The sequence below is a fragment of the Myxocyprinus asiaticus genome, chromosome 14, assembly GCF_019703515.2.
Source record: "Myxocyprinus asiaticus isolate MX2 ecotype Aquarium Trade chromosome 14, UBuf_Myxa_2, whole genome shotgun sequence".
In the NCBI taxonomy this organism is placed as follows: domain Eukaryota; kingdom Metazoa; phylum Chordata; class Actinopteri; order Cypriniformes; family Catostomidae; genus Myxocyprinus; species Myxocyprinus asiaticus.
This window is the reverse complement of record NC_059357.1, coordinates 812,615-838,053: the sequence shown is the minus strand read 5'-3', so window position 1 is coordinate 838,053 and position 25,439 is coordinate 812,615. Positions and strand designations below refer to the sequence as shown.

Here is a 25,439-nt window from a genome sequence, read left to right as displayed (position 1 = left end):
TTAAGCAGAACTGTCCATTGTTGGTCTTTTCATTATTGGTTGAGACTTAGATTAATGTGAGAGACAATAAATTCTGGGAACCTTTGTGCAACCATGCTGCAACGTTTCATCAATAATCAGTGGACAAGCCATGTTTTGTTTTGATCTATTGTTAGCACAGTGACGTCACATGCTGTCCCACAATGCACTGCTTGTACTCCTCATTCACGTGATAAAACGCATTTTTCAGTCGTTTTAAATGTATTTGACATGTTGTTTATTGATTATAATGATTATAGTAAGTGTGAATATCATATATTTAATGAAATAAACGCTCGTGTCGGGGTCACCGTCACTGTACACTCATGCATGTGTACTGTAGTATGTACTCGATCACTCACTGCGCATGCCTTAAACTGATGAGTAAGGAAAATAACGACGCGGGGTGACGCCCGTGTCCTCGCTCAAACTCGCGAGAGGAATTTTTGAACGGGTACAGGTCCGTCTGTCAGGTGACTCACCTACTTCGTGAGATGCCGCGCGGAACCAGGATCTGCCCCGAGAAACCCTCAGATAAGTTAAAGAAAATATATAGAAACAGAGCTCAAAGTTATTAGTTCAATATTCCGGTTTTATAACAAAGTTACATCAATCTCACTTGAGTAATCTTATAAAAACATTTCAAGATTTATTAATATCATTTTGTTCAACATTAAACAATTTAATGAATATTAATATGAAATGTAAATGCATAAATCTTAATAGATTAAACACTTTTCAGTGTGGAAATTCGTTTTGAAAAGCTGCCAATTTTATACCATAATTTAATTTGTTACTAACCCAACCACAGTTTTACTAAATTAACCAGAGCTAAACTATTGTTATTGTGCTACAATTATTACTGTAAAGTTCCTATAATACATCTATAATACATCTATAATACACTGTGTACACAAAATAGTTACACTCAGGACCTTCAGGACAAAAATGTCCCCATTGAAACCCATTAAAACTGCAATATTTGATCCCAGTGCCATTAAAGCATAAAATCATGAATTCTATGATATTATACTTTCATTCTGGAGCCCTGGCTTCAACATTTACATTATTAATATTTTCCACCAGATGGCGCCATTTATCTCATGTTTAGCCTATGGAGCAAATACAAGCTTTTCCCCTATTCTCTGTTTGCTGTATTATAGAGCACTGCAGGACAACTGAATAAATGATGCAGATAAAATTGTGTGTGTGTGTTGCTATGGATGTCAGAGAGTGTGTGTGTGTGTGTGTGTGTGTGTTTGTGTGTGTATGTGAGTGTGAGTGTGTGTTTGTGTGTGCGTGTGCATGTGAGTGTGTGTTTGTGTGTGCGTGTGCATGTGTGTGCGCGCGTGCGTGTTTGTGTGCGTGTGTGTGTGAGAGTGTGAGTGTGTGTGCGTGTGTGTATGCGTGCGTGCGTGCGTGCGTGCGTGTGTGTGTGTGTTTGTGTCAATGTCATTGAAAGTGGAAAATAATATTAATATATAATATTATTATGGCAGTTTTTTGACGCGGACATTTTTGTCCTGTAAGGACCTCTGAGTAACGTTTTTTAATTGATGCACAAGGGTTAAATGAATGTGTTGCTGATTAAAACAATCTTATAGAGCAGTCGATGTTCATATTAAATGTTTGAATATTGAATATTTAGTGTGATCATCAGCTTGTGTTGAGTTTAGGTTCTCAATGCGCCTTCTGCGCTCACAGACACTCAATGACACATGTATTCACTCTGTCTCTGTGAATGATATGATTACGATAATGATCCTGTATGTTCATTACTATGAGCAGATGTGTGTTTATGAGCAGACACCCGGATGTTGATCGCGCATGCGCGGGCAGGATTCGGTGAGCAAAACAAACACGAAACATTTAGAAACACACATTGAATATACATCAATTATCACATTAACACAAATATTACACATGTATAAACACATATACACATGCTATAATGTGTTAGATGAGTGATAGAGGCAGTTGTGTTATTATATTGCGTGTGAATCCATTAGTACTGAAGTTTTGTTACCGTGTTTTAGCTGTTTATCATCGAGATCTGCTAAATATTCACGAATATAATCGAATTATATATGTTATTTTACATCACATGATAATTATAGCACTATTCTATCTGTGTCAAGTGTTATTGAAGTATACTATCTGTGCGTTTGTAATGTTTGTGTGTAAATGCGCCATCATTAGCATGTTAGCTTGGTAAGTTTATGCTGTAAGATGAATAAAACATCAAACATGAAGTATTAAAATTGTACTTTTATTGCAATCGTTGATAAGCGTTTAACCCCGCATTAACAAAAGAGTAATATGGTATTTCCAGTGGATTTTTGATTACACTAGTAATACAGTGTTTGTGAACATGTACCATTACAATACAATGATAATCTCCATGTAAATATCATAATGCATGAATATAATAATCATCTATATGTTTTATATCAAAGTATCATGGTATTATCATCAGTGTATCATAGTGCGGTCACAGTCATTTTCTTTCATTTATAATTATTGTCTGTTTAAATGTTCTCATGTTAGTTTTATTGTTCTGGTTGTAACTCTAGAGGAATATAATAAAATATTATAAAATAATAATTATATATATATTTTCCAAATTACTGGGCCAGTTGGAAAATTGGTGTTGGTATAGTTATACAAATATATTATACAGTTGCTTGCATGGTTTTAATACAGGACTTATCGTGTTTAAATCTGTGATTTGTTATGTCAGAAACAGGAAGGGATCGGCAGTTCATGGAAGACAGTCGGCATAAAACGGAAGACGGCACTCATCAGGAGGTAAGTAATACATCTGATGAAGAGTGTGATAAATCTGATAAATGTGCATTTTAATTGCCTTAAGCAGATTCCTGAGAAACACTTGATATTGAACTCAAGTGCCAAAACAAACACACCCCTCCCTTCAGTGCTACTTTGGAAGCCCCGCCCCCCCCAAACTCATGCACGCAAGACGGTTTTACACAAACCATCTCCAGACACTCACAGCTCTCCTGCTACTAAATCTAACATCACAACAACAGCATATATGGGTTCTGTGAAACATAGCAAAATTTATGTTACCCACCTATCGAAGAAAGAAAAAGAGCAACTTATGCATCCGTCTTCAAGCCTTTTACCTCTCAGAGGTCTCTCCACCGCTGAAATGCCTTGTCGATGTTGATGCGATCCACACAACTTTGTTTTTGTCCCATTTACAGAGCCAGAGCTGTGTACAAATACTAGATTTTTTTTTTTTTTCAGCCCACCCACAGAACGATCAGCTAGCAAACTGTGAGGAGATACTTGCAGAATTTGACAAAAAGTGTATTGGATTTGAATTACTGAGTGCACCTTTAAAGTACTTCTAACTCTGGTAGGTTTTAATGACACATTCCAGGCAGATCAGTAAAAACAAAGTTTTTACATTTGCTAGGGTGTTCTGGGAGGTTGCTAGGTCATCTCTGGGAGGTTGCTAGGGCATCTCTGGGTGGCTGCTAGGGCATCTCTGGGTGGTTGCTAGGGCATCTCTGGGTGGTTGCTAAAAACCCTAACCCTGTCATTTAAAAGTTAAATAGTCTTTAATATGTGTCATATACTTGACATTTGATATGTGGCGGTGACTGTGACTATATGGTATTTGGTTTGTGATCACTGCTTAAGCATTCCTATCTGAACATTAAAGTCAGAAAAACCATTTGGTTTAACAAACACAGGTGAGTAGACCTGTTTTGCTGGACCAGTGTGTATTACATCACCTTATGTTTCCAGAATACATTGATTTTAACCTGTGATGGTTGTGTTATCCTTCTAGTGCCAGTCTTTTGAAAATTGAATCTGATGGATTATTGTTTTTATTACAGGACACTGAACACAGCACTAAAGGTTGGTGTTGTGTTCTTGAACTAGTAACTTTCTCAACTTTACTAATGTTATGTGGAATAATGTCCTGTGCTATGTATTATTGACATGCAGTTTGTGGTTGCTCTTTACTGTTCTCCTCTTATCAGAATCGAGCTCATCTCCATCTGCCCCATCTCACGCTACCCTTACCTGTGCTTTCACCCAAACACCCTCCCCCTGTCCTGTCGTCGAGGGTTCATGTGACCCCCCTGAGGGAGGGAATGATGCAAAGCGGACCGCTGTGGCCAACGGACTGCCCCTCTCCACTGTGTCCCAGCGCTACATGCCCCGTGAGGTGCCCCCACGCTTCCGGAACCAGCAGGAACCAAAAGTGCTACTGAAGAGGGGCCAGCCGCCACTGTCCAGTATGCTGCTGGGGGGTGGGAGCGGAGGGGAAGCCACACCCTCCCCTAATGCAAGTACAGCCGACGCTTCAGGTGGGTGTAGTTATTCAGAGTGCAGTGAACTACCGTAGAAAGAAAATGATGGTACAACTGGAGAGGAATGACGGGCAAATTTTGTGTTTCATTTAAATATGCCTATTAACAGGCCCACACGGAATCTGCACCTGCAGAACTCCACAGAAATCTCTGAAGATTTCAGCAGAATTGGAACCATTTACAAAATTCAACACACCCCCCACACCTTTGTATGTTTGTTTATGAAATATTTTGGCTAATTTGTTTTTCTGCTACCAATAAGAGAGTAGTACTCTCAGCACCATTTAATGTTTAAATCCATTATGTAGGATATGATTTTCCTAATCATTACAATGTTTGCTAATACTATAGACTTTTACTTTGTGTGTGTGTATTTTATGTTTGGTTTTGCTTTATAAAATGGATACATTAAATCAGTTTCAAATCTAAAATCAGATTGGATGAACCATGTTTTAAGCCTTGGTAAAAGGGGTAATGTAGCCATTCATTTTCTTATGCCGCTTATCCTATGTAGGGTTGTTGGGGTGGTGGAGCGTTTCCCAGCTACCACAAACACCCTTAAAAGGAGGCCAGTCCATTACAGGGCTAACACATATAGACAAACAAATACATTCACGCTCTCACACCTACAGTCAATTTAGAGTTTCCAGCTGACCACGCATGTTTTTGGACCGTGGAGGAAACCCACTCCAACATGGGGAGAACATGCAAACTCCACACAGAAAGGCCCATTACCACAGCTGATTTGTGTATTCAAACACTATGCTTCTTAACAACACCTCTAATTGTGGTAATATCTGTCATACATGGCCTTTTGTTTCTTAATGCTTTATTTTATTCTTGCCTGATGGTGTTTTCCCTCTCAGATCCTACTGTAGATCCAGTATCTCTTCACTCAACATCTGACGCCTCTGCCACTCCCACTTATGCAAATTACACATGGGGGCTGGGCTCAGGAGTTCGACCCTCGGCTCAGGGAATGGACAAGGTTGTAGTCGACAATTCTGATATGGAGAAATGGCCAAGTGTCATTGAGAGTGTAAGACCGGAAAATTCTGCAGCCAAGAGCAGCAGTGCCTCATGGGATAGTGATTTGACCCAAGAGGAGAAAATGTCTGTTGGGCTGAGAATGGACAGTTCTCCTCTTTGTGAGTATGCAGAAGCCACTGTAGAGGGGGGTTCATCCTCACAGACTGAGAATAAAGAATCCATTAAAGGAGTTAATAAGTCCTTTAATTCCAAGGTGTTGCATCCTTCTGGAAACGTGGAGGGGACTCAAGGACTAAACCCAAACTACAGCCATCCATCCTGGGCTGCCCCCCTGCAAGATGGTCCTGATGGAGCAGCCTCAAGCAGAGGACCCTTAACCCACACTGCCTCTGAGGAATCTCTTCCCATACCCTTGAGTCCACTGCACCAAATGCTCGGCAAGAACAGAGAGTGTATTATGGCTGACTGGGTGGAGCTTAAAGCTGGACCAAATGTTATTGACTGCAAAGAGGATGGTGTCACATGTGCGGATGTGTGGGATACAGGTACAGAGACTGTTGGGAGGGAAAGTAATACAGCAGGTGGGGAAGGAAGTTTAGGTGATCGCACTGGCATCTCTCAGGTAACATGGGATAAAGAGACGGTAGGTTCAAACGAGCAGGCAGCTGCAGAATGGACCTCAGACTCAGCTGTTGGAGCATCAAGAGAGGATGTGAGGAAGAGCTCTAGGGACAGCACAGATTGTTTACAGGACTCATCATTGTTTGCAGCCAATACAGTGGCATCAAGAGATGACAATCAGAAAAGGATTGATAGTTGGGGTGAGTCTAAAGGAGAATCTACTGACAGGAAAAGCAGTGAGGAAGAGACGCTGGTCCAAAGCCCCTCTAGAGGTCAGTCCCTCCACTCTGAAGAGGCCTTACAGAGTGTGATCAATCGCACTAATCTGGATCCTAGAGTGCTGTGCAACACCGGATGGGGTAAGACCCAGATCAAGCAGAATGTCGCCTGGGATTTAGAAGTGAACATTAGGAATGTTGACTGGAATCAAGAGGTGGACACTGGCCACAGTAAGGAAGGTTGGCAGGATGGAGGTGATGCCCCTCATTCCAGCTCCAGGATGCAGAATCGTGAGGGATTGGAAGGCAGCCAGGGTCAATTGGTTAGAAGTAAAGGGTGGGGCAGTGATGAGCAGAAGTGGGATGAGAGGAAGATGGAGAAAGAGGATGGGTGGGGAGAAGCCCAGGTGAATGAAGGTACATGCAGGAGGGAAGGAATGGGGAAGGACCAAGGTGGTGGAAGTGATTGGGGACAGAGGACACCTTTGCCCAAGGGAGGAGGCTGGAAGGAAGAGAGAGGCAGTGACCGCAAGAATCAGGATGAGGGGTTATGGGGTATCTCTGAAGATACTGGGCATCGGAGTGCTGGCTGGGGAGGTAATGGAGGAGGCAGTGTCAGTGTCAAACAGCACCAAGGATGGGGTGATAAGCCTTCTCCATCACAAATACCAAACAAACAAATAGCACTTAAAACGCAAAATCCACAGCAGCAGCAATCGCAGACGCAACCGCAAATGCCGGGACATCCAAAATCCTTGCAGGACAGCAGGGGTTATCCAGGAGGGCCAGATGGACAGAGCAAAGGGTCGGGATGGACATGTGGCCCCATCCCTCAGATGCCTTCTGTTGTAGAGCCAAGTGGGTGGGAGGAACCCTCGCCTCAGTCCATCAGTCGGAATGTGGAGATTGATGATGGAACGTCTGCATGGGGTGATCCTTCACGCTACAACAGCAAGAATGTCAATCTGTGGGATAAGAACAGCTCAAAGACTCAACAGCAAAGTTGCCAACAGAGTCTTCAGCAGTCGTCTGAAAGACAGGCTGAAGCTCCATCTAAGAACTCTGGTAAGATAATCATGATGTATAATACATGCTAAAAAGCAGTTTAGAATATAGACCCTGTTTAAAACCTTTGGAATCTTTCATCAATATATGTACCCCTTTTAGTTCCATCAACATGGGGACGCAGCAGTGGTCCCCCAGATCAGTCCGTGGACAATAGCTCAACTGCTTGGGGGAAATCATTTGATGGGCCAAGTGGCTGGGGAGACTCAGAGGAACAGGGGAAAGGGGGAGGATGGGCAAACTCACGTTCCAAGTCTGGTAAGAGCCTTTATACCACTTAAATAAGCCACTTGCTTATTTAACAGTACAACAGTCACGAAGTACTCCTCAAATGGCTGGTGTAACTTGAGTCTTCCCATTTACTCTTCAGGTTCAAAGTCCATGCAAGAGGGGTGGGGTGATGAAGGCTCAAATATATCCCGTCACCAGAGCTGGGAGGAAGAGGATGGTAGAACTGGCGTCTGGGGCAGTAGGGAATCCCAAAGCAGCATGTCCACATACAACTCCGGGGGATGGGGGCAGGGCCAGGGGGCCAGAAGACATAACAACAAGGTATGTTGGTACTGTTTGAGCTGTTCATAGCCAGATGTTTCTTTTAGTTCACAGACCTCACCAAGAATTTCTGGTTTAACAAACAAGCCATGTGTATTGAACTCAAATAAGCATAAGCCTGAACTGGTCTTTAGCTCTCTTTCTTATTAAAGTTTTCATCCCTCTGGCCTTTGGTTTGTTCCCAGAGCCCTCTGAAAGGTAACAGCGGGGACTCATGGGCAACTCCTGTGAGTCGGCAGTTCTCAAACATGGGCATCATGGTAAGCTAGTCATTACCACAGTGCTAATCCGCCTCAATTAAGTTTAATGTCTAGCTGCTGATACATAGAAATATGCAACTTTTTAAATGTTGTCAGGATGAAGACTCCAATGTGGGTCAGGAAAGACATGACAGGAGAGGAATGAATGATGGAGAAATGCGGAGAGGGGGCAGGGTTGGAGGAGCGTTTCGCTCACAAAATTCCAAAGAGACCACACCTGGGGAAAGTGGGACATACCTGGACAAGGTACTGAAACACAGTCAGACTTTCATCTTCAGTGACTCCCAAAGAAAAAGAAAGTTAACACAGGGACTGTGTTGGTCTATAAATGCATTTGGGGTGCTGTGGTAGATAAACATCTGGACAGGTAACCAGAAGGCTGTAGGTTACAACCCTGCAAGAGACAATCCACAAGCTTGTCTGTTTGGACTGTTTATGGCTGCCTGACTGTTATTGATTCTTTGCACTGATGTTTTATTTAGGTTGGGGGTCATGGTATGTTTGGCAGCAGTGGTATTTCTCAGCTAAGAGGGATGCATCAAACCACAGTGCACCCCCTAAACCCTTCCCCTGTGATACGAGCACAAGTGCCTCATCAGTTCCTGCCTCCTCAGGTGGTTTTGTGTTCTTGGATTTAGCCTCTGATCATTTCAGTTTATTAGCTCTCACAGTGCACTTTCAGTCCTGTATCATGATTCCTCCACCTCTTCTATGTTGCTACAGGTGCCCGGGCCTATGCTAAAACCAATGGCACCCCCCAGTGGTGGTATGTTCCCTCCCCAGCTCTCCCCCCAGCACATTGCCATGCTTGGAGGCATTCATCCACACATGCAGCAGTTCCAGCTAGTATGTACACATTTAATCCCATATTGTGACATTTGTACTAATGTTTTAAAATTGTGGTCTTAATCTTTTATATTCTCTCTGTCAGGCTTGTCAGCTCATTCTCCAACAACAGCAGCAGCAGCAACAACAACAGCAGCAGTATTTGAATCAGAGAAAGTTTCCTCCTCCTCCTCTAAGACAACAACAAGATCCACAGCAGGTACAGCACACAACTCCTCTACCAAAAACTTCAGTCCATTTTGGAAAGGTTCCTCAGGTTGTTCCAGGGTACTCTGCCATACAGGCTCCATATGGGGCCATCTGCTGCCTGCCAGGAAGAAACCGAGGCACCTTTGCACAATGGGCCAAACCATCACAGCAACCTCTTCTGAATTATCAAATGCTAAAACAGAGCCCTCTACAGAATTATCCAAATAACTTTACAGCGCCCTCTAGTGAATTATCAGAAAAACTGCACAGCGTCTCCTTTATTAAATTATCCAAAAAACAACAAATGCCCCTCTTTTGAACATTGCTTACATTTTTTTTTTTTTTTTTTTTTACTTATTAGGCTAGTATATTTTCTCTTTTTTTGACCATCTTTGTAGTTGGCACGGATCATGGCTATACTGCAGCAGCAACAGGGGGTGGGTGGGCCCAAACTCCCCCCGTCCTCCATGGGAGGACACACACCCAAATATCCAGACACGCCCCTCCATCACCTGGGCGTAAATGCCCACAAACAGCCAGACATGCCCCTGCATGCTGCCATGGGTGGATCTGAGATGCACACCAAACCAATGCCGGCTTTCACAGGTGAGGCAGCGTTCCCATAGGATGTGTTTCTCCAACTGATGGAGTATGGTGCTAGCAACAGCAAGTTTATGGGATCATTTCCCAGGGAACACATATACTGATGTGTACCTTAAATGCATTATAAGTCACTTTGGATAAAAGCATCTGCCAACTGTGTAAATGTCTCCTTAGACAAAAACAGTTACTTCTTGGCTCAAATAAACTACATATTTTTGACCTTATAATGACAATAAGTACACCGATGAGCCAAAACATTATGACCACTCACAGGTGAAGCGAATAATGTTGATCATATCCTAACAAGGCCACATGTCAAGGTCTGGGAAGAATAGATAGATGGTAGGTGAACAATCCGTTCTCGTAGTCAATGTGTTGAATGCAGGAGAAATGGGCAGGAGTGAAGACCTGAGCGACTTAGACAAGGGGCAAAATTGTTATGGCCAGACGACAAGCGGCAAGGCTTGTGGGGTGCTCCCGGTCAGCAGTGGCGAGTACCTGCTGACAGTGGTCCGAGGAGGGACGAACCACAAACCGGCGACAGGTTGTTTGGCGCCCAAGGCTCATCGATGCGAGAGGGCAACAAAGGCTATCTCGTTTGGTCCGAACTGACAGAAGGTCTACTGTGGCACAAGTCACAGAAAATAATAATAATGATTACGGGAGGAATGTGTCACAACACACAGTGCATCGCACCCTGCTGCATATGGGGCTGCGTAGCCGCAGACCGGTCAGAGTGCCCATGATGACCCCGTCCACTGTCGATATTGCCTTCAGTGGGCACGTGAGTGTTGAAACTGGACTTTGGAGCAGTGGAAGAAGGTCGCCTGGTCTTATGAGTCCCGTTTTCTTTTACATCACATGGATGGCCGTGTACGTGTGCGCCGTTTACCTGAGGAAGTGATGGCACCAGGATGCACTGTGGGAAGACGACAAGCCGGTGGAGGGAGTGTGAAGCTCTGGGCAATGTTCTGCTGGGAAACCCTGGATCCGGTCATTCATGTGACGTTAATTTGACACGTGTCACCTACCTAAACATCACTGCAGACCAGGTACACCCCTTCATGGCAGTGGTATTCCCTGATGGCAGTGGCGTCTTTCAGCAGGACAATGCACCCTGCCACACTGCACACATTGTTCGGGAATGGTTTGAGGAACATGAAGAGTTCAAGGTGTTGGCCTGGCCTTCAAATTCCCCAGATCTCAATCCGATTGAGCATCTGTGGGATGTGCTGGACCAACAAGTCTGATCCACGGCGGCTCCACCTCACAACATACAGTACAGGACATGAAGGATCTGCTGCTAGTGTCTTAATGTCAGATACCACAGGACACCTTCAGGGCTCTTGAAGAGTCCATGCCCCAACAGGTCAGTGCTGTTTTGGCGGCATGCAAAACAGCAAATTAGGGAGGTGGTCATAATGTATTGGCTCATAAGTGTATAGATATTTATGAATGCTTTCATAAATGTACATTTAAAATGCATAGACATCTTTTTTTCCCTTTAATTTCTGACCTCATGGTTTCCTAGTTGCTGGTGGAGCTATGCTTTAATAGTCATCTGCAGAGTGTGTGTGTGTGTCTAAAAATGACTGTCGTCCTTCCATTTCAAAACAAACAATAGTATTTTATTTTTGTGTGGATTTCAACTGCACATGTAGCATTACGCTTGTATGTCATGTTAAAAGTCTGGTGAGTTCAAAATAACATACATTTACAGTCACTCAGTCTGTCGATCTGTCTCAGGTTTTGCAGGTGGTTCTGATCTGGATTCTCTGAGTTCTTCTGGTGGTTTGAAGGATGGTGGGGGACCTCAATTTCACTATAAATGGATGATGGATGGAAACAGTCTGACACCCTCACCAGAACCCACACTGCACAATGGTGAGATTCTCACACGTGTCATGTATGATTGAATCCAGGACACATTCTGACTGGGTTTAGTCCTGTTTAAACTCTGTGTGTGCATTCAGGACCAGTAAAGTTGGGAGGCGGCTCTTTGTACTCTCAGTATGATGTGTTGGGTGGCAGTTGGAACAGAACAGGAAGTGGCAAAGTAGACGTGTCTCCTGCCAACCCCACCTGGCCTCCAGGTATCACAACGACTCCACATGTAGCTTACGAACTTTTTATGATCAACTTTTTATTATTGGTGCTGAAAATCTTTATTTTTATTCAGTGATGTTGGGTTTGATTTGGCATGAATTTTTGGACTTCCGTCATTCGTTGTTGCATGTTTACATCATCTCCGTAAACAAAGAAGGTCCCATGAGAGATGTGCTACTTACTTGCTCAGACCATCTATATTTCGAATATAAATCTTGTAGTATTGTTCAGAGGCTGTCACATGTTTTTATTGTTAAAGTATTTTGTCTTTCTCAAGAGTTTCAGCCGGGTGTCCCATGGAAGGGCGTCCAGAGTCCTGAGCTCGAGCCTGACCCCTACATGACCCCTGCAGGAATGCTGGGACCCACCGTGCTCAGTGATACAGAACATCACCTGCTGCAAGACAACACAGGTACACCACACACACACTCACACACACACCCATATGCATGTACATACATTCATAAGTTCATAACATCAGATGTTTAAAGAGTTTTAATTGAGACACTTCAGACCAAAGTATACTTAGATTTTCCACAGAAATGCAAAGTATTCCCTAGTGTACGGCTGGGCGAGATATCTAATTTTCTTGATATAATCGCAATGATTTTGCAGACAAGTAATATCGTGATGATTTTAATGTACTTTTTATTTTGCCGCTGCATTTCCAGAAGAGCGAATCATTAGACTAATTTCACAATCCTACAGTGATGCACAATTATCAAAATAATATCACTATTGTGGTAAATTAATACCTTAAATTAATGCATGTGTGCATCGTGTAAACAAAGTGCTGCAGGTTCACACATTAGTGCAATTCCAAACATTTGTAACTGCTACAAGTTATTATACAAATCTGAAAATGAGGAACACAAATCCACACTGCACTTTCAGTTTTCTGCTAAAATAAAAGCTCCAGGTGAAGACAAGTTTATTATTTACATCTGTCTTGTTTTTGTTTAACTAAAGGAAGTGTTAAGTTCATTAATGAACTGGCACAGAGAGTCTATGGGGCTGTAGTCATTTGGCGATAGGGCTAGGTAAATCTGGGTATCGTCTGCATAGCTATGATACACAATTTGTTTCTTTTTCATAATTTGGCCTAGTGGGAGCATATACAGGTTGAACAGGAGCGGTGCAAGAATTGAGCCTTGTGGGACTCCACACGTCATGGATGTCCACTCAGATTCATAGTTGCCTATGTTCACATAGTAACCCCTCCCATCTAGGTATGACCTGAACCAGCTGAGGACCGTCCTAGAGAGCCCTACCCAGTTCTTCAGTCTCTCTAAGAGAATGTTGTGATCAACAGTGTCAAAAGCAGCACTGAGATCTAGTAATACCAGCACTGATATTTTGCCTGAATCAATATTTAGCCGGATATCATTAAATATCTTTGAGCACCGTCTCTCTGTGCTGTGATGTGGTCGGAAACCAGACTGGAAATTGTGAAGGTGAAGTAAATAGGATAGAAAGATAATCCTATTGTATAAAACAAATCTAATAATAATAATTAGGATAATATTATAATAATAAACACGGCTCGGTCCAACAGTAATAATTCAGTATTATTATAATATTCAACTGGGTTCCAAAAAATAAGTGTGTGACGTTGTAGTTGTTGCACACCTTGTTCATTCACAAAAATGTGTTAGATAAAAGATATGGTGTTAAATAATGCCTTTTATTATGCTAGTATGTATAATATATATTGGTGCTTATAAGTGTCAATTATTTAATATCATTCTTAGTTTCTGTTAAGTGAAAAATGTGGAAAACATGCCTTCATTATTTTTAACTGGACTTCATGCATTAAACATGTAGAATCTACTTGAATACAATGACTGTCAAAGTTAGTTCTGATAAAAAAAAAAAAAAAACACATTTATACCATTTCGGAGAAAATAAATATTGAGATATAGTGTATATATTGAATATCATCATTAGGCTGAAAAATATTGAGACAGAATTTTTAATCATTCTCTATCAAATATGGAATGATTCTCTATTAAACACATTTTAAAAATCCTTATCCAATTATCATAAACAACTGGAGAGTTCATGGAAAAACGTGGAAATTCATTGGTCAAAAGGTGTAGGAACAAGCTGTAATGTGCACCAGAGTTTATGCTGATAGTTCAGTGATGTTTGTGTGTCTCTGTGTGTCAGGATCAAACTCTTCACTAACCACCTGTTTGCCTTCACCTGGTGCCTGGCCGTACAGTGCCTCAGACCCCCCCGTCAGTGCACACGGCACAGGTAACACACACACAGCAGGATTCCCATGGTCATCGATAACCTGGAAATATACTCCTTTTTGGTGTCACAAAAAAAGTCAAACATATTTTACATTTTTGGGTGAACAATTCCTTTAATGTGTTTACACTGTTTGCAGCTAAATACCACGAGTTAAAGTCCAGTTGGCCGCCTGAGCCCATTGGACACAGCAAATCATGGAGAACCAATCGGAACAGTTCCCATCTGCCCCGCCCCCCTCCAGGTCTCTCCAATCAGAAGCAGTCATGGTCAGCAGAGGGGCCGCGAATGCCCAGAGCGTGGGGTGGAGGGTCGAGTGGCCAGGAGTCGTCCTTTAAATCAGGTAACGCGAACACCATCACCTCCATTATACATCATCAGTGTGAAGAATATCCATGTGTGTAACTCGTGTTGTGTCTCTCTCATGTTGTTCAGAGTGGAGTGATGGTGGGGCAGGAAAGTCCTGGCTGCTACTGCGAAACCTCACACCTCAGGTATGCACACATTCTTTTTTGTGTTTAATACAATTCAAATTAACTAATTTGTTCCTATACTTTGTATAACTGTAGCTAAGTAAACCCACACACACTCACAATACAGGTACACATGTGTACACATGATCACTTCTGTTCTTCTTTAATAAGCTAATTATACACTGATGAGCCAAAACATTATGACCACTCACAGTTGAAGCGAATAATGTTGATCATGTCCTAACAAGGCCACATGTCAAGGTCTGGGTAGATTAGATGGTAAGCGAACAATCAGTTCTCGTAGTCGACGTGTTGAATGCAGGAGAAATGGGCAGGAGTAAAGACCTGAGCGATGATGTTATGGCCTGATGACTGGGTCAGAGCATCTCTGAAAGGGCAAGGCTTGTGGGGTGCTCCCGGTCAGCAGTGGTGAGTACCTGCTGACAGTGGTCTGAGGAGGGACAAACCACAAACTAGCGACAGATTGTTGGGCACCCAAGGCTCATCGATGCACAGGGGCAATGAAGCTATCTCGTCTGCTCCGAACCGACAGAAGGTCTACTGTGGCACAAGTCACAGAAACTTTTATTGATGGTTACGGGAGGAATGTGTCACAACACACAGTGCATCTCACCCTGCTGCGTATGGGGCTGCGTAGCCGTAGTCCGGTCAGAGTGCCCATGATGACCCCGTCCACAGTAAAAAGCGCCTACAATGGGCACGTGAGCATTGGAACTGGACCTTGGAGCAGTGGAAGAAGGTCGCCCGTTTTCTTTTACATCACGTGGACGGCCGTGTACATGTGTGCCGTTTACCTGGAGAAGTGAAGGCACCAGGATGCACTGTGGGAAGACGACAAGCCATTGGAGGGAGTGTGATGCTCTGGGCAATGTTCTGCTGGGAAACCCTGGATCCAGCCATTCATGTGGACATCAGTTTGACACGTCACCTACCTAAACATAGTTGCAGACCAGGTACACCCCTTCATGGAAATTGTATTACCTGATGGCAGTGCCCTCTTTCAGCAGAATAATGCGCCCTCCCACACTGCACACATTGTTCGGGAATGGTTTGAGGAACATGATTGAAGAGTTCAAGGTGTTGCCCTGTCCTCCAAATTCCCCAGATCTCAATCCGATTGAGCGTCTGTGGGATGTGCTGGACCAACAAGTCTGATCCACGGCGGCTCCACCTCACAACTTACAGGACTTGAAGGATCTGCTGCTAATGTCTTGGTGCCAGATACCACAGCTGGCGCTGTTTTGGTGGCACACAGAGGTCCAACAGCATATTAGGCAGGTGGTCAGTGTTTTGGTTCAATGTTTTGACCCTTGAAGATTTAAATGAACACATTATTTTGCACATTTATGGAGCGCTTTACTTGTAAACCATCCTCATGTTCATCCTTTTGTGTTGACCCTCAAAAGTATAACTAAAAAATCTGTGCGTGTGATAATCCGCGCAGATTGACGGCTCAACCCTGAAGACGATCTGTCTGCAGCACGGCCCCCTGATGACCTTTCACCTCGGCCTGACCCAGGGCAGCGCTCTGATTCGCTACAGCAGTCCTCACGAAGCCGCCAAAGCACAGAGCGCCCTGCATATGTAAGCCACACCCCCTGCCACTTACACATGTTTACTTTGATAAATGAAGACATATGATTGATTGACTTAATTTATTAATCATTCTTACTGTTTTAGTTCTGTTTGTTAGTAAAGTGAGCTGAAGTGTGTTCTATTGTTCAGGTGCGTTCTGGGAAACACCACCATCCTGGCGGAGTTCATGAGTGAGGAAGAGGTCATCCAATACTTCACACATTCTCAGACCGCTGGGGTCACGGGGTCACCCGAGGGGTCTTCCAGCTCTGACCCTAGCTCACGAGAGCCCGAGCGGGCCGCGGGCGGAGGGGGGGATGCAGAGGCAGGCGCGGGCTGGCAGGGTTTGGGAGTAACGGGCGGATCTGGACTCGCTCTCCTCAGCCAATGGAGCAACAGCGCAGGGGAGGGGGCGGGGAAAGGGGTCTGGGGGGGTGTGGCTCCAGGTTACCATGGCAGCAGCCTGTGGGGCACACCTCAACTGGAGGACAACCCAGCTGGATTGTTGCCAGGCAACCTGCTTGGAGGCGGGACGGACAATTTGTGATTGACACTGATTGTGAGTTATTTAAGTTCTGGTACATGGAGTTTCGGCACCAAACAGAACCATTGTCAAGCATATGGAAGCCCACAGATGACATGTTTCTTTATAATTTTTGTTTGTTTGTTTTCTCAAGAACAAAGGTGAATCTGATGAAAACATGTATGGTTCATGTTTTACCCCAAAACAAAAAAATAAAAATAAAAATAGGAAATTATATTTAGCTAAAAGGAAATGAAGCTTGTTTAATTAAGATTTGTTTGCATTGTGACATTATTTTTATTACAATTATTTAAGCACATTTCTCCCAAATTCTCATTATTGTAAAATATCCAGAGGTTACTTTTGAGTTTTATTGTAATTATTTTCAATGCCGATTCTCTTTAGATTCTCATTATTGTTATACAGTAACTTTTTACTGTATTACAAAAACAAAATACTGTAAAAAAAAAAAAAAAAAAAAAGTATTCAAATCAGCAGAAAATAAAGGCAGTTCAACAAATACTACCGTAATGTATGATTCACAATTTTTCACTTTTTTTCTTTACATATTTTTTTATTTGTATTTTTACAATAATGAGAATTTTTGGGCGCTCAGTTGTCATAAAAATAATTTCTCAATACAAATAAACAAATGACCCGGACATGTTCTTATAAATGTATATAGCTTGTTTTCTTATGATAACTTATGTCGAGATCGTTATAGAAATAAGTCATAATTTTGATAAATCAAGTAAGATTAGTAATATTAATGTCTGTCCTCTGTGGGCTTCCGTATTTTTGCAGTTTGTTTTGGTGCCGCTACAGCTGCAGAAATGACACGCTGCCATTCAGACAGCTACATTTCCACACAAACACAGGACTTACTGACAGGCTTTTATATCCAGTGAGAACTCAAACACACGTGGATTTGCTTACAGACATTCTCATCGCCAGAGTTAAGCTATCATGCATTTGTATGCAGGGACTGTTTCTAAAGGCCTTCTTTAACAAATATTTCAAACAAACATCAAATATAACTCTGATGTTATGCTGACACACACATACGCAAACCGTTTAACGCTTTTCTGAAGTAGCTTATATCTCACGAAAACGGTCAAGAAATGTCCTAATCATATTTTACTCAAATCAAAAGAATTTGTTTTTAAATTCAAGTTTGTATGAAGAAAATTAAGCATATTTTTAGGACCTTTCAAGATGTTTTTCTCATTGTCACATTGTGTCTACTGCAATAAAAAAATTACTGTAATGTCAAAAGATAATCGTAAGTATTTATAAATCATGATAGTATTTTTTGCTTAAAATCTTAAAAGTCCAGACAGTGATGTCATTATTGTACTACAGTAGATAACAGTAATTATGTGACAATTACCCCCTGTATTTGGAATGAAAATAATGTCACAGTGCAATAAATCTTAATAGGCTTCATTTTCTTTATGCAAAGTGTGTGTATATATATATATATGTGTGTGTGTGTATGTATATGTATGTATATGTATATATATATATATATATATATATATACATATATATATATATATAATTTTCATTTGGGTTTTTGAGTGAAATATGACCTGGAAATTTCTTCTTGAGATTATCACAGCAAGAGGTAAATTGTTTATTTAGTGTGATCATTTTATTGTATTTTTTTGCAAGAATTCTTGAAGCTGGTTGATAGTATTACAGTGTCGCTGCCGTCATGTGGCTTTATTTTGATATTGGGGCGAACAGCCAGAAAAACACATACAAACGTTCGCAAACGCTTTTGGCATTTAATCACATGCAGCAAATGAATTATATCTACAATGAACATTTTTACTAGTTAAAATGCTAATTCTTGAGATCAGCAATGAAATGACCACTAGTGAAAGTAGCCTTGCACTTGTAAAAACATGAATTAATGAAAATACCCATTCTCTATCAGAAATACAAATTCAACTCGCTCATTTCTCTAACTGCATTTTTACTAGTAGAATTTCACAATGATCCGTCATCCTGTCACGTTAAAAATGCAATTACAGGTGTTTATAATTAATTTATAACTATTTCACAACAATTCCACATCAGCTATGTACTAACTAGTAAAAATGAATGTTTTATATAAAAGATTACATTCTTACTAGTACAAATATTTTAGTAATTGCATCATTTTTTATATCAAGAATTAATGTGTTTACTAGTGCAAATGTATTTACTTTTTTTCACAAGTATAATTACATTGCTTATGTTAAGGATTATTATTGCGAATAGTGAAAATTGATTTGTAGATATCTATAATTTCTATCCTACTCGTGATTAAATGTCAAAAGGGCTTGCGAAAGCAAACACGTTCATTTCTCCAGCGCAGCGTTCCCTGTGGATTTGTGTATCTAAACGCATTTGACCTTTCACTGTTTCTTCTTTATCTGTTTGTCAGGTTTGATGTTGCATTTATATTTGATTTGAATATCGTTTTGTTTTTTGTAATGCATATAAAAGTTCTCTTTAAAGACTGAGTGTGGGTGAAATGTGTGTGTGACGAACAGACGAATGTCTGTGCGCACTTTACTGATTATTTGTGAGTTTATGTGTGGCTGCTTTATGTTTAAAAGTTGTAAAATGTTCATTGTGTACTATATACTGTTAGTTGTGTTTTACAAATCTTGGCATTAGCGGGTTTCTGCGATTTGCGTTTCTTTTTTTTAAGTGTACTCATGTAGCCTTTTGTATCGGCTGAATTGCAATAATGATTCGACAAGCATTTTAAAGACACAAATGTGTGACGGCGTCTCTGCCAAAAACTTACCCCAACAGAGTTTACAAACAGCTAAAAAACATTGTATGCGTTTATTATGTTTCTGTATTGTTGTTTGTTTTAAATTAAGACTTTAACACTCCTTTCAGTGTTTTACAGATTTTTCAGAGATAAAAAGTGAAAAGTTTATTTAAATAAAAGTTAAATATGACACTGTTATAGATATTGAAATGTCTTTGTGTACCTGTAAATAGACACTCTGGTTTGTCTATAAAGCTCATGTCAGCTCTTCAGAACATCACTCTCTCTTCGGATGATGGTAAAACAAACATGTAAACATGCCACAAAGTTTCCAGTATGTTGAGAGGTAAGTTAACATGTTGAGTGTTTACCTCCCTTCCTCTGTGGTCAGGTATGTTTCAAGTCATTTTTAATCTTTAGTCCTGTTCAGACCTCATTCTCATCTGACTATACAGCATGAATATAATGACATTTAGCTACTGTATATGTAATAGGTGTGTATAAAGTAACTAAATTAGCTGATGTTACTATTTGGTAGGCGATATTTAAAACTAGCTGACAGTGAAGTGTTATTCGCTGTTCGAACTGGCAATTTCTGCGGTTGGTAGCAGTTTATTGTCTGTGAAATCCATCAGAATGGCAGATATTATGCAGGCAGTGGTCAGTGAAGTGTCCCTGGTTGTCTGGTCAGTAATTGGTTGCAGTTCTTTTCCTATGAAATCCATCCTAGTTGACTGAAGTGATGCAGACGATGATCGCTGAAGCACCCGTCGCTGTCTGGTTGGCACAGGCTGCAGTTAGTAGTCATTGTTTAGAGACACAGCGGTGGGAGTGACACACCAGGCTGAATGTTTCTTGATTTTGGTGTTTAAGCTCCTCATTCTCCCTCAAGTTACATGTATTTCTGAACACGTTAGTTCTCTTAATGGGTTCTTCTGCTCCAGTCCTTGATTCTGGATTATCCAACTGCATGATCGTTTAAGAAACAATGGCCAAGAATTTTGTTTTGATGGACTATTCATGGTGCTGTTTCCTGCAGTGAGAGGCAAAATTGTGTGCAGGTCTTCTTAAACCCAACGAGAGTCTCACAATGACTATTTCTATGATTAATAAGAAATGTGACAGCGGATTCCTGTACAGCAGGTCTGGGAGAGACTTTGACCTCTGCTTTAACTTCCAGATCTGTCATGAGACTGTAGTTGTGTGCCTTTTATTTTTCCTTCTGGTTTGTATGTTAATGAAACATTTCTCTACTGTAGGTTCAAAGTACAGAGCATCCGGAAAGTATTCACAGCCTTTGCTCAATACTTTGTTGAAGCACCTTTGGCACCAATTACAGCCTCAAGTCTTTTTGAGTATGATGCCACAAGCTGGGCACACCTATTTTTGGGCAGTTTCTCCCATTCTTCTTTGCAGGACCTCTCAAGCTCCATCAGGTTGGATGGGGAGCGTCGGTGCACAGCCATTTTCTGATCTCTCCAGAGATGTTCAATCGGGTTCAAGTCTGGGCTCTGGCTGGGCCACTCAAGGACATTCACAGAGTTGTCCCGGAGCCACTCCTTTGTTATCTTGGCTGTGTGCTTAGGGTCGTTGTCCTGTTGGAAGATGAACCGTCGCCCCAGTCTGAGGTCCAGAGCGCTCTGGAGCAGGTTTTCATCAAGGATGTCTCTGTACATTGCTGCATTCATCTTTCCCTCGATCTGGACTAGTCTCCCAGTTCCTGCCGCTGAAAAACATCCCCACAGCATGATGCTGCCACCACCATGCTTCACTGTAGGGATGGTATTGGCCAGGTGATGAGCGGTGCCTGGTTTCCTCCAGACATGACGCTTGCCATTCAGGCCAAAGAGTTCAATCTTTGTTTCTCATGGTCTGAGAGTCCTTCAGGTGCCTTTTGGCAAACTCCAGGCGGGCTGTCATGTGCCTTTTACTGAGGAGTGGCTTCCGTCTGGCCACTCTACCATACAGGCCTGATTGGTGGAGTGCTGCAGAGATGGTTGTTCTTCTGGAAGGTTCTCCTCTCTCCACAGAGAAATGCTGGAGCTCTGTCAGAGTGACCATCGGGTTCTTGGTCACCTCCCTGACTAAGGCCCTTCTCCCCCGATCGCTCAGTTTGGCTGGGCGGCCAGCTCTAGGAAGAGTCCTGGTGGTTCCAAACTTCTTCCATTTACGGATGATGGAGACCACTGTGCTCATTGGGACCTTCAATGCTGTAGAAAGTTTTCTGTACCAGGATCACTGTGCGCCATCAGTGCATCCAGATCTTGGAGCCAGGAAGATGTTTGAATGTTGAAATGGTATCCGTGTGTAATTGGTTAAATTTCCTTTTTAGAATATGACTTAATCCTGGTTTAGTTTAAAAGCTGAATGTTCTCCTGTTCGATCAATTGGACAAATATAGAAACCTTAATTTATTGGTTGACCTGTTCAATTACATTTTTATTTGGACAGTTTATATTAAATATGCTGTTAATATGCTTTCTAAAGTGTTTTAGGGCCGTTCATTTAAATCTTTAGAGACCATTTAGAATATTGCATTGTGTAGCATGTCCTTACAGCAGCTGTTCTCGAATAAGTTGCTCATTTTGAGCATGTCACTTCATTTTTACTGGCGTTTTCTCACTTTCTGCACTTGCAGCTTAAATGGGGCATCCCAACATACTGCTGTTTTGCATTCATTTAAATTCCTGTGTCAAATCTTGTGGTTTCTCTTGTCTTTTGCTAATGTAAATCTGAACAGTTTAACACTTTTTTTCGTCTGTAGATTACTAAATTTAACACAGTGATGTGTTGACTTTGTCATTGACTTTTTAAATTTTTTTATATAAACTCTCCAGGCAAAATCAGGCTGCTTCCTCTGCGTATTTATACTCTAAACACACCATTTAGTCTGTCCTTGTGAATGCTTGCATGCAGATGAAAGCCATCTCTTTTTGCTCATCTTGAGGCGTTAGTCCTAGAAACAACTCTTGCAGACCAGAACTACCCTCACATTAATTGTAATGGGACCATTTTGGCCACCTTTCATTTTCTCAAACTGCCCAGATGATCTTCAGACTGAGCTGCACAGACGTGACTAAATAATTTTGATTTTCACGGTTACTCAAGTGTGAAGTTAACCATGTCAATGTAAAACAATGTCAGGCTGTATCAAAACGAGACTTGTTTACTTCAGTAGGACCAGGATCTGCGGGTGCATGTGACGTTTGGTGACCATGCCACCTATGGGTCAACAAGTGTCAAAAAGGCCTGTTTTTGTCCATAACATTTAAACCGGTTTGTCTATAGATTCATGAGAATTACTATACCAAATCGTCTGTTCATATTGCCTCTGCCATTTTATTTCGATATAGAGTGATGTATCTTCTGAACGCTTGGTGGATGACACAAAATCAATTTTCTTTTGCATCCCATATGTGTGACAGTACCTGAGCAGTTTGGAGATAGCACCACATAGTGGTCAAAATGCCTTGTCAATTTGAACAGTTTTTATTTTTATCTGGTCTTTGAAGTTTTATTTCCATTTTCGGAATTTTTTGTCTGAATCTGTTACTTTATTTGGAGCCCTTACAATTCTGTTAGTAGGGTAACAGATGTGTTCTTTTAAGGATCTGGTCGCTGTCGGTTACAGTTCATAATAACATATTTTAACATTATTGTGAGATGTGTCGTATGGATGGATTATACTTTCATATATGGATCATTTTACCAATTTGATAGAAAACTCAATGGTGGAAACTTAAAAAAAAAAAAAAAAAAAAGTTCCCCCAATACTTTGTCATATATAAATATGTATTGTTATTATTTGTATATTGTTGAGTGTAATTATGTGTATATTCGATTTTAAATTGCGTTGTGTTAATCTGATGTTTATTATAAATTGGTATATGTCTCATCACTGTCACGACTACTATATTGATCGGAACTGCACCCAAGAATTTCACACACCATTGCACTTGTGTATATGGTTGAGTGACAATAAAGTGATTTGAATATATATATATATATATATATATTAGTACCATATCTCGAGTACAAATATCCAGTAAAGGAACAGTTAGTTTTCATATTTTCAGGATTTGATTTGTAATGTTTTTCTTTTCTCAAAATGTTACTACTGAAACTAAATAAAAAGGGTTTTCTATTAAGAATTTGTTTCCATTCCCCATCTAAACATTAATTTATGAATTTTTCTAAATGTTTTATTGCCAAATAATTTACATTTTTAACTAATTTCAAAGTTCAGTTTGTTTACTAAAAATCTAAATGCAAATTTCTCTGTAAAATACTTCATGATACTGATTGAGAGTTAATGATTCATGAAACTAAATATATATTTGATCAATCATTATAAACTTAGTTAATAACTCAGTTTCACTTTATGAAATAACACCAGGTGTTTCGGTAGTGAAATTTTGTTTGACAGGTTGTCATAATCTAAAATGTTTGTAAAAATATTCACTTATCATCAAATGTTTGTAAATGTAGTGGTTAATTATTTCAAGACATAATTGTTTCTATCCTCTGTATTTGGACGCACAAACGCTGGTTTTGAATTGTCATTGAAGTTTAGGAATGCTTGATTTCCATACAAATGAAAAATAGTTTAAAATAATCAAGTGGATTCAGTTTAAAACATAAAAGCTCATCCATAATATTAGTATTAAACCTTTTGCTGGTTAACTTTTTGAGCACTTTGTTCACACATTTATCCTACAAAAAGTCTAACAAAACAAACAGATCCAACATCTCAAAGAAAAGTACAATGTGAGACTACATCCCTGTCCAAAAATCAGTGTACCAAAACATTGCGTTTCGGTAGTGACAATTTTAGCTTATGATTATTAGGAAATAATCATGTTTTAAACAGCTGTACCTACATAAAAACAATATTGAAATTTAAAACCCCAAAAAGTTGATTTAATTGCAGAGAATGTGTTTCGGTAGTGACAATTTTTATTCATTTTTTTCTCCCCAATTTGGAATGCCCAATTCCCAATGCGCTCTAAGTCCTCGTGGTGGTGTAGTGACTCGCCTCAATCCGGGTGGCGGAGGACGAATCTCAGTTGCCTCCGTGTCTGAGACCGTCAATCCGTGCATCTTATCATGTGGCTTGTTCAGCGCGTTACCGTGGAGACGTAGCGTGTGTGGAGGCTCATGCTATTCTCCGCGGCAACCACGCACAACTCACCACACACCCCACCGAGAGCGAGAACCACATTATAGTGACCACGAGGAGGTTACCCCATGTGACTCTACCCTCCCTAGCAACCGGGCCAATTTGGTTGCTTAGGAGACCTGGCTGTAGTCACTCAGCATGTCCTGGATTCGAACTCACGATAGTAGTTAGTTAGTGATAGTCAGCGTCAATACTCGCGGAGATACCCAGACCCCTGTTAGTGACAATTCTTAATATTTTTCAGACTTTAGAGCACATTTCCTTCAAAATTATGGGATGGAACTACTCCCCATCTGGCCATGATGGACAGGGACGTGATCTCACTTCCTGGTCAAAAATGCAGGGGTGTGGCTAAAATCAGGTTGTTTCGGTAATGACGTAAAAGTGAAGGACAGTATTTTTAAAAGTTTAATTATTTAAAATTAAACCATCAGAAGTCTAAATAATTTCCTTTATCTTTAAAAGACATTAAAAAGATCTTTAAAAAAAAAAAAAAACAACATTGAAAAAAGTGTTGTTCTGAAATGTTGAAATTTAAGGGTGTTTGCGACAGCCTCCTCCTAATAGAAAGTACTGTATAAATGATGATTTAGTATATATTTAGCTTATCTTAATGCCTTGAGTTTTAATAGATCATAACATGTCATAAGAATATCTAATATTGAAATGTTTTTATATAGTTCTTTTTATAGTGCATGATAAATGGCCCATATATCTATATTTGAATGTAGCCTATTATGTGTGGATCTTTTAAGCATTATATAATGTTAATGATTTATTGACCGTTATTATAAGGTCTCGCCCCGTATATCCGCGAGCGCT

General features: G+C 40.9%; 1 protein-coding gene and 1 non-coding gene across 6 annotated transcripts; both read left to right on the top strand.

The window, feature by feature from the left end:
- The first annotated feature begins 384 nt into the window (after window positions 1–384).
- On the top strand, window positions 385–22,056 carry tnrc6bb.1 (trinucleotide repeat containing adaptor 6Bb.1). 5 transcript variants are annotated; one of them, XM_051715811.1, is made up of 22 exons: window positions 385–1,863; window positions 2,759–2,826; window positions 3,289–3,400; window positions 3,888–3,909; window positions 4,035–4,364; window positions 5,234–7,261; window positions 7,364–7,519; window positions 7,632–7,813; window positions 7,999–8,073; window positions 8,170–8,319; window positions 8,556–8,687; window positions 8,797–8,919; window positions 9,005–9,118; window positions 9,507–9,714; window positions 11,458–11,595; window positions 11,685–11,804; window positions 12,095–12,229; window positions 13,987–14,076; window positions 14,213–14,416; window positions 14,509–14,567; window positions 16,012–16,151; window positions 16,293–22,056. In XM_051715811.1, the coding sequence occupies exons 5-22, from the start codon at window positions 4,211–4,213 to the stop codon at window positions 16,687–16,689; spliced, it is 4,605 nt and encodes a 1,534-aa protein (XP_051571771.1). In that variant the 5' UTR covers window positions 385–1,863; window positions 2,759–2,826; window positions 3,289–3,400; window positions 3,888–3,909; window positions 4,035–4,210; the 3' UTR covers window positions 16,690–22,056. The 5 variants fall into 5 exon arrangements, with proteins under 5 accessions (XP_051571771.1, XP_051571768.1, XP_051571770.1 ...); XM_051715809.1 differs by lacking the exon at window positions 3,289–3,400 and having other exon boundaries at window positions 386–552; window positions 1,798–1,863; XM_051715808.1 differs by lacking the exon at window positions 3,289–3,400.
- LOC127452386 (U12 minor spliceosomal RNA) lies at window positions 386–539 on the top strand. The gene has a single exon (XR_007899254.1). It is a non-coding gene; the product is annotated as a U12 minor spliceosomal RNA (small nuclear RNA).
- Window positions 22,057–25,439: the final 3,383 nt, after the last annotated feature.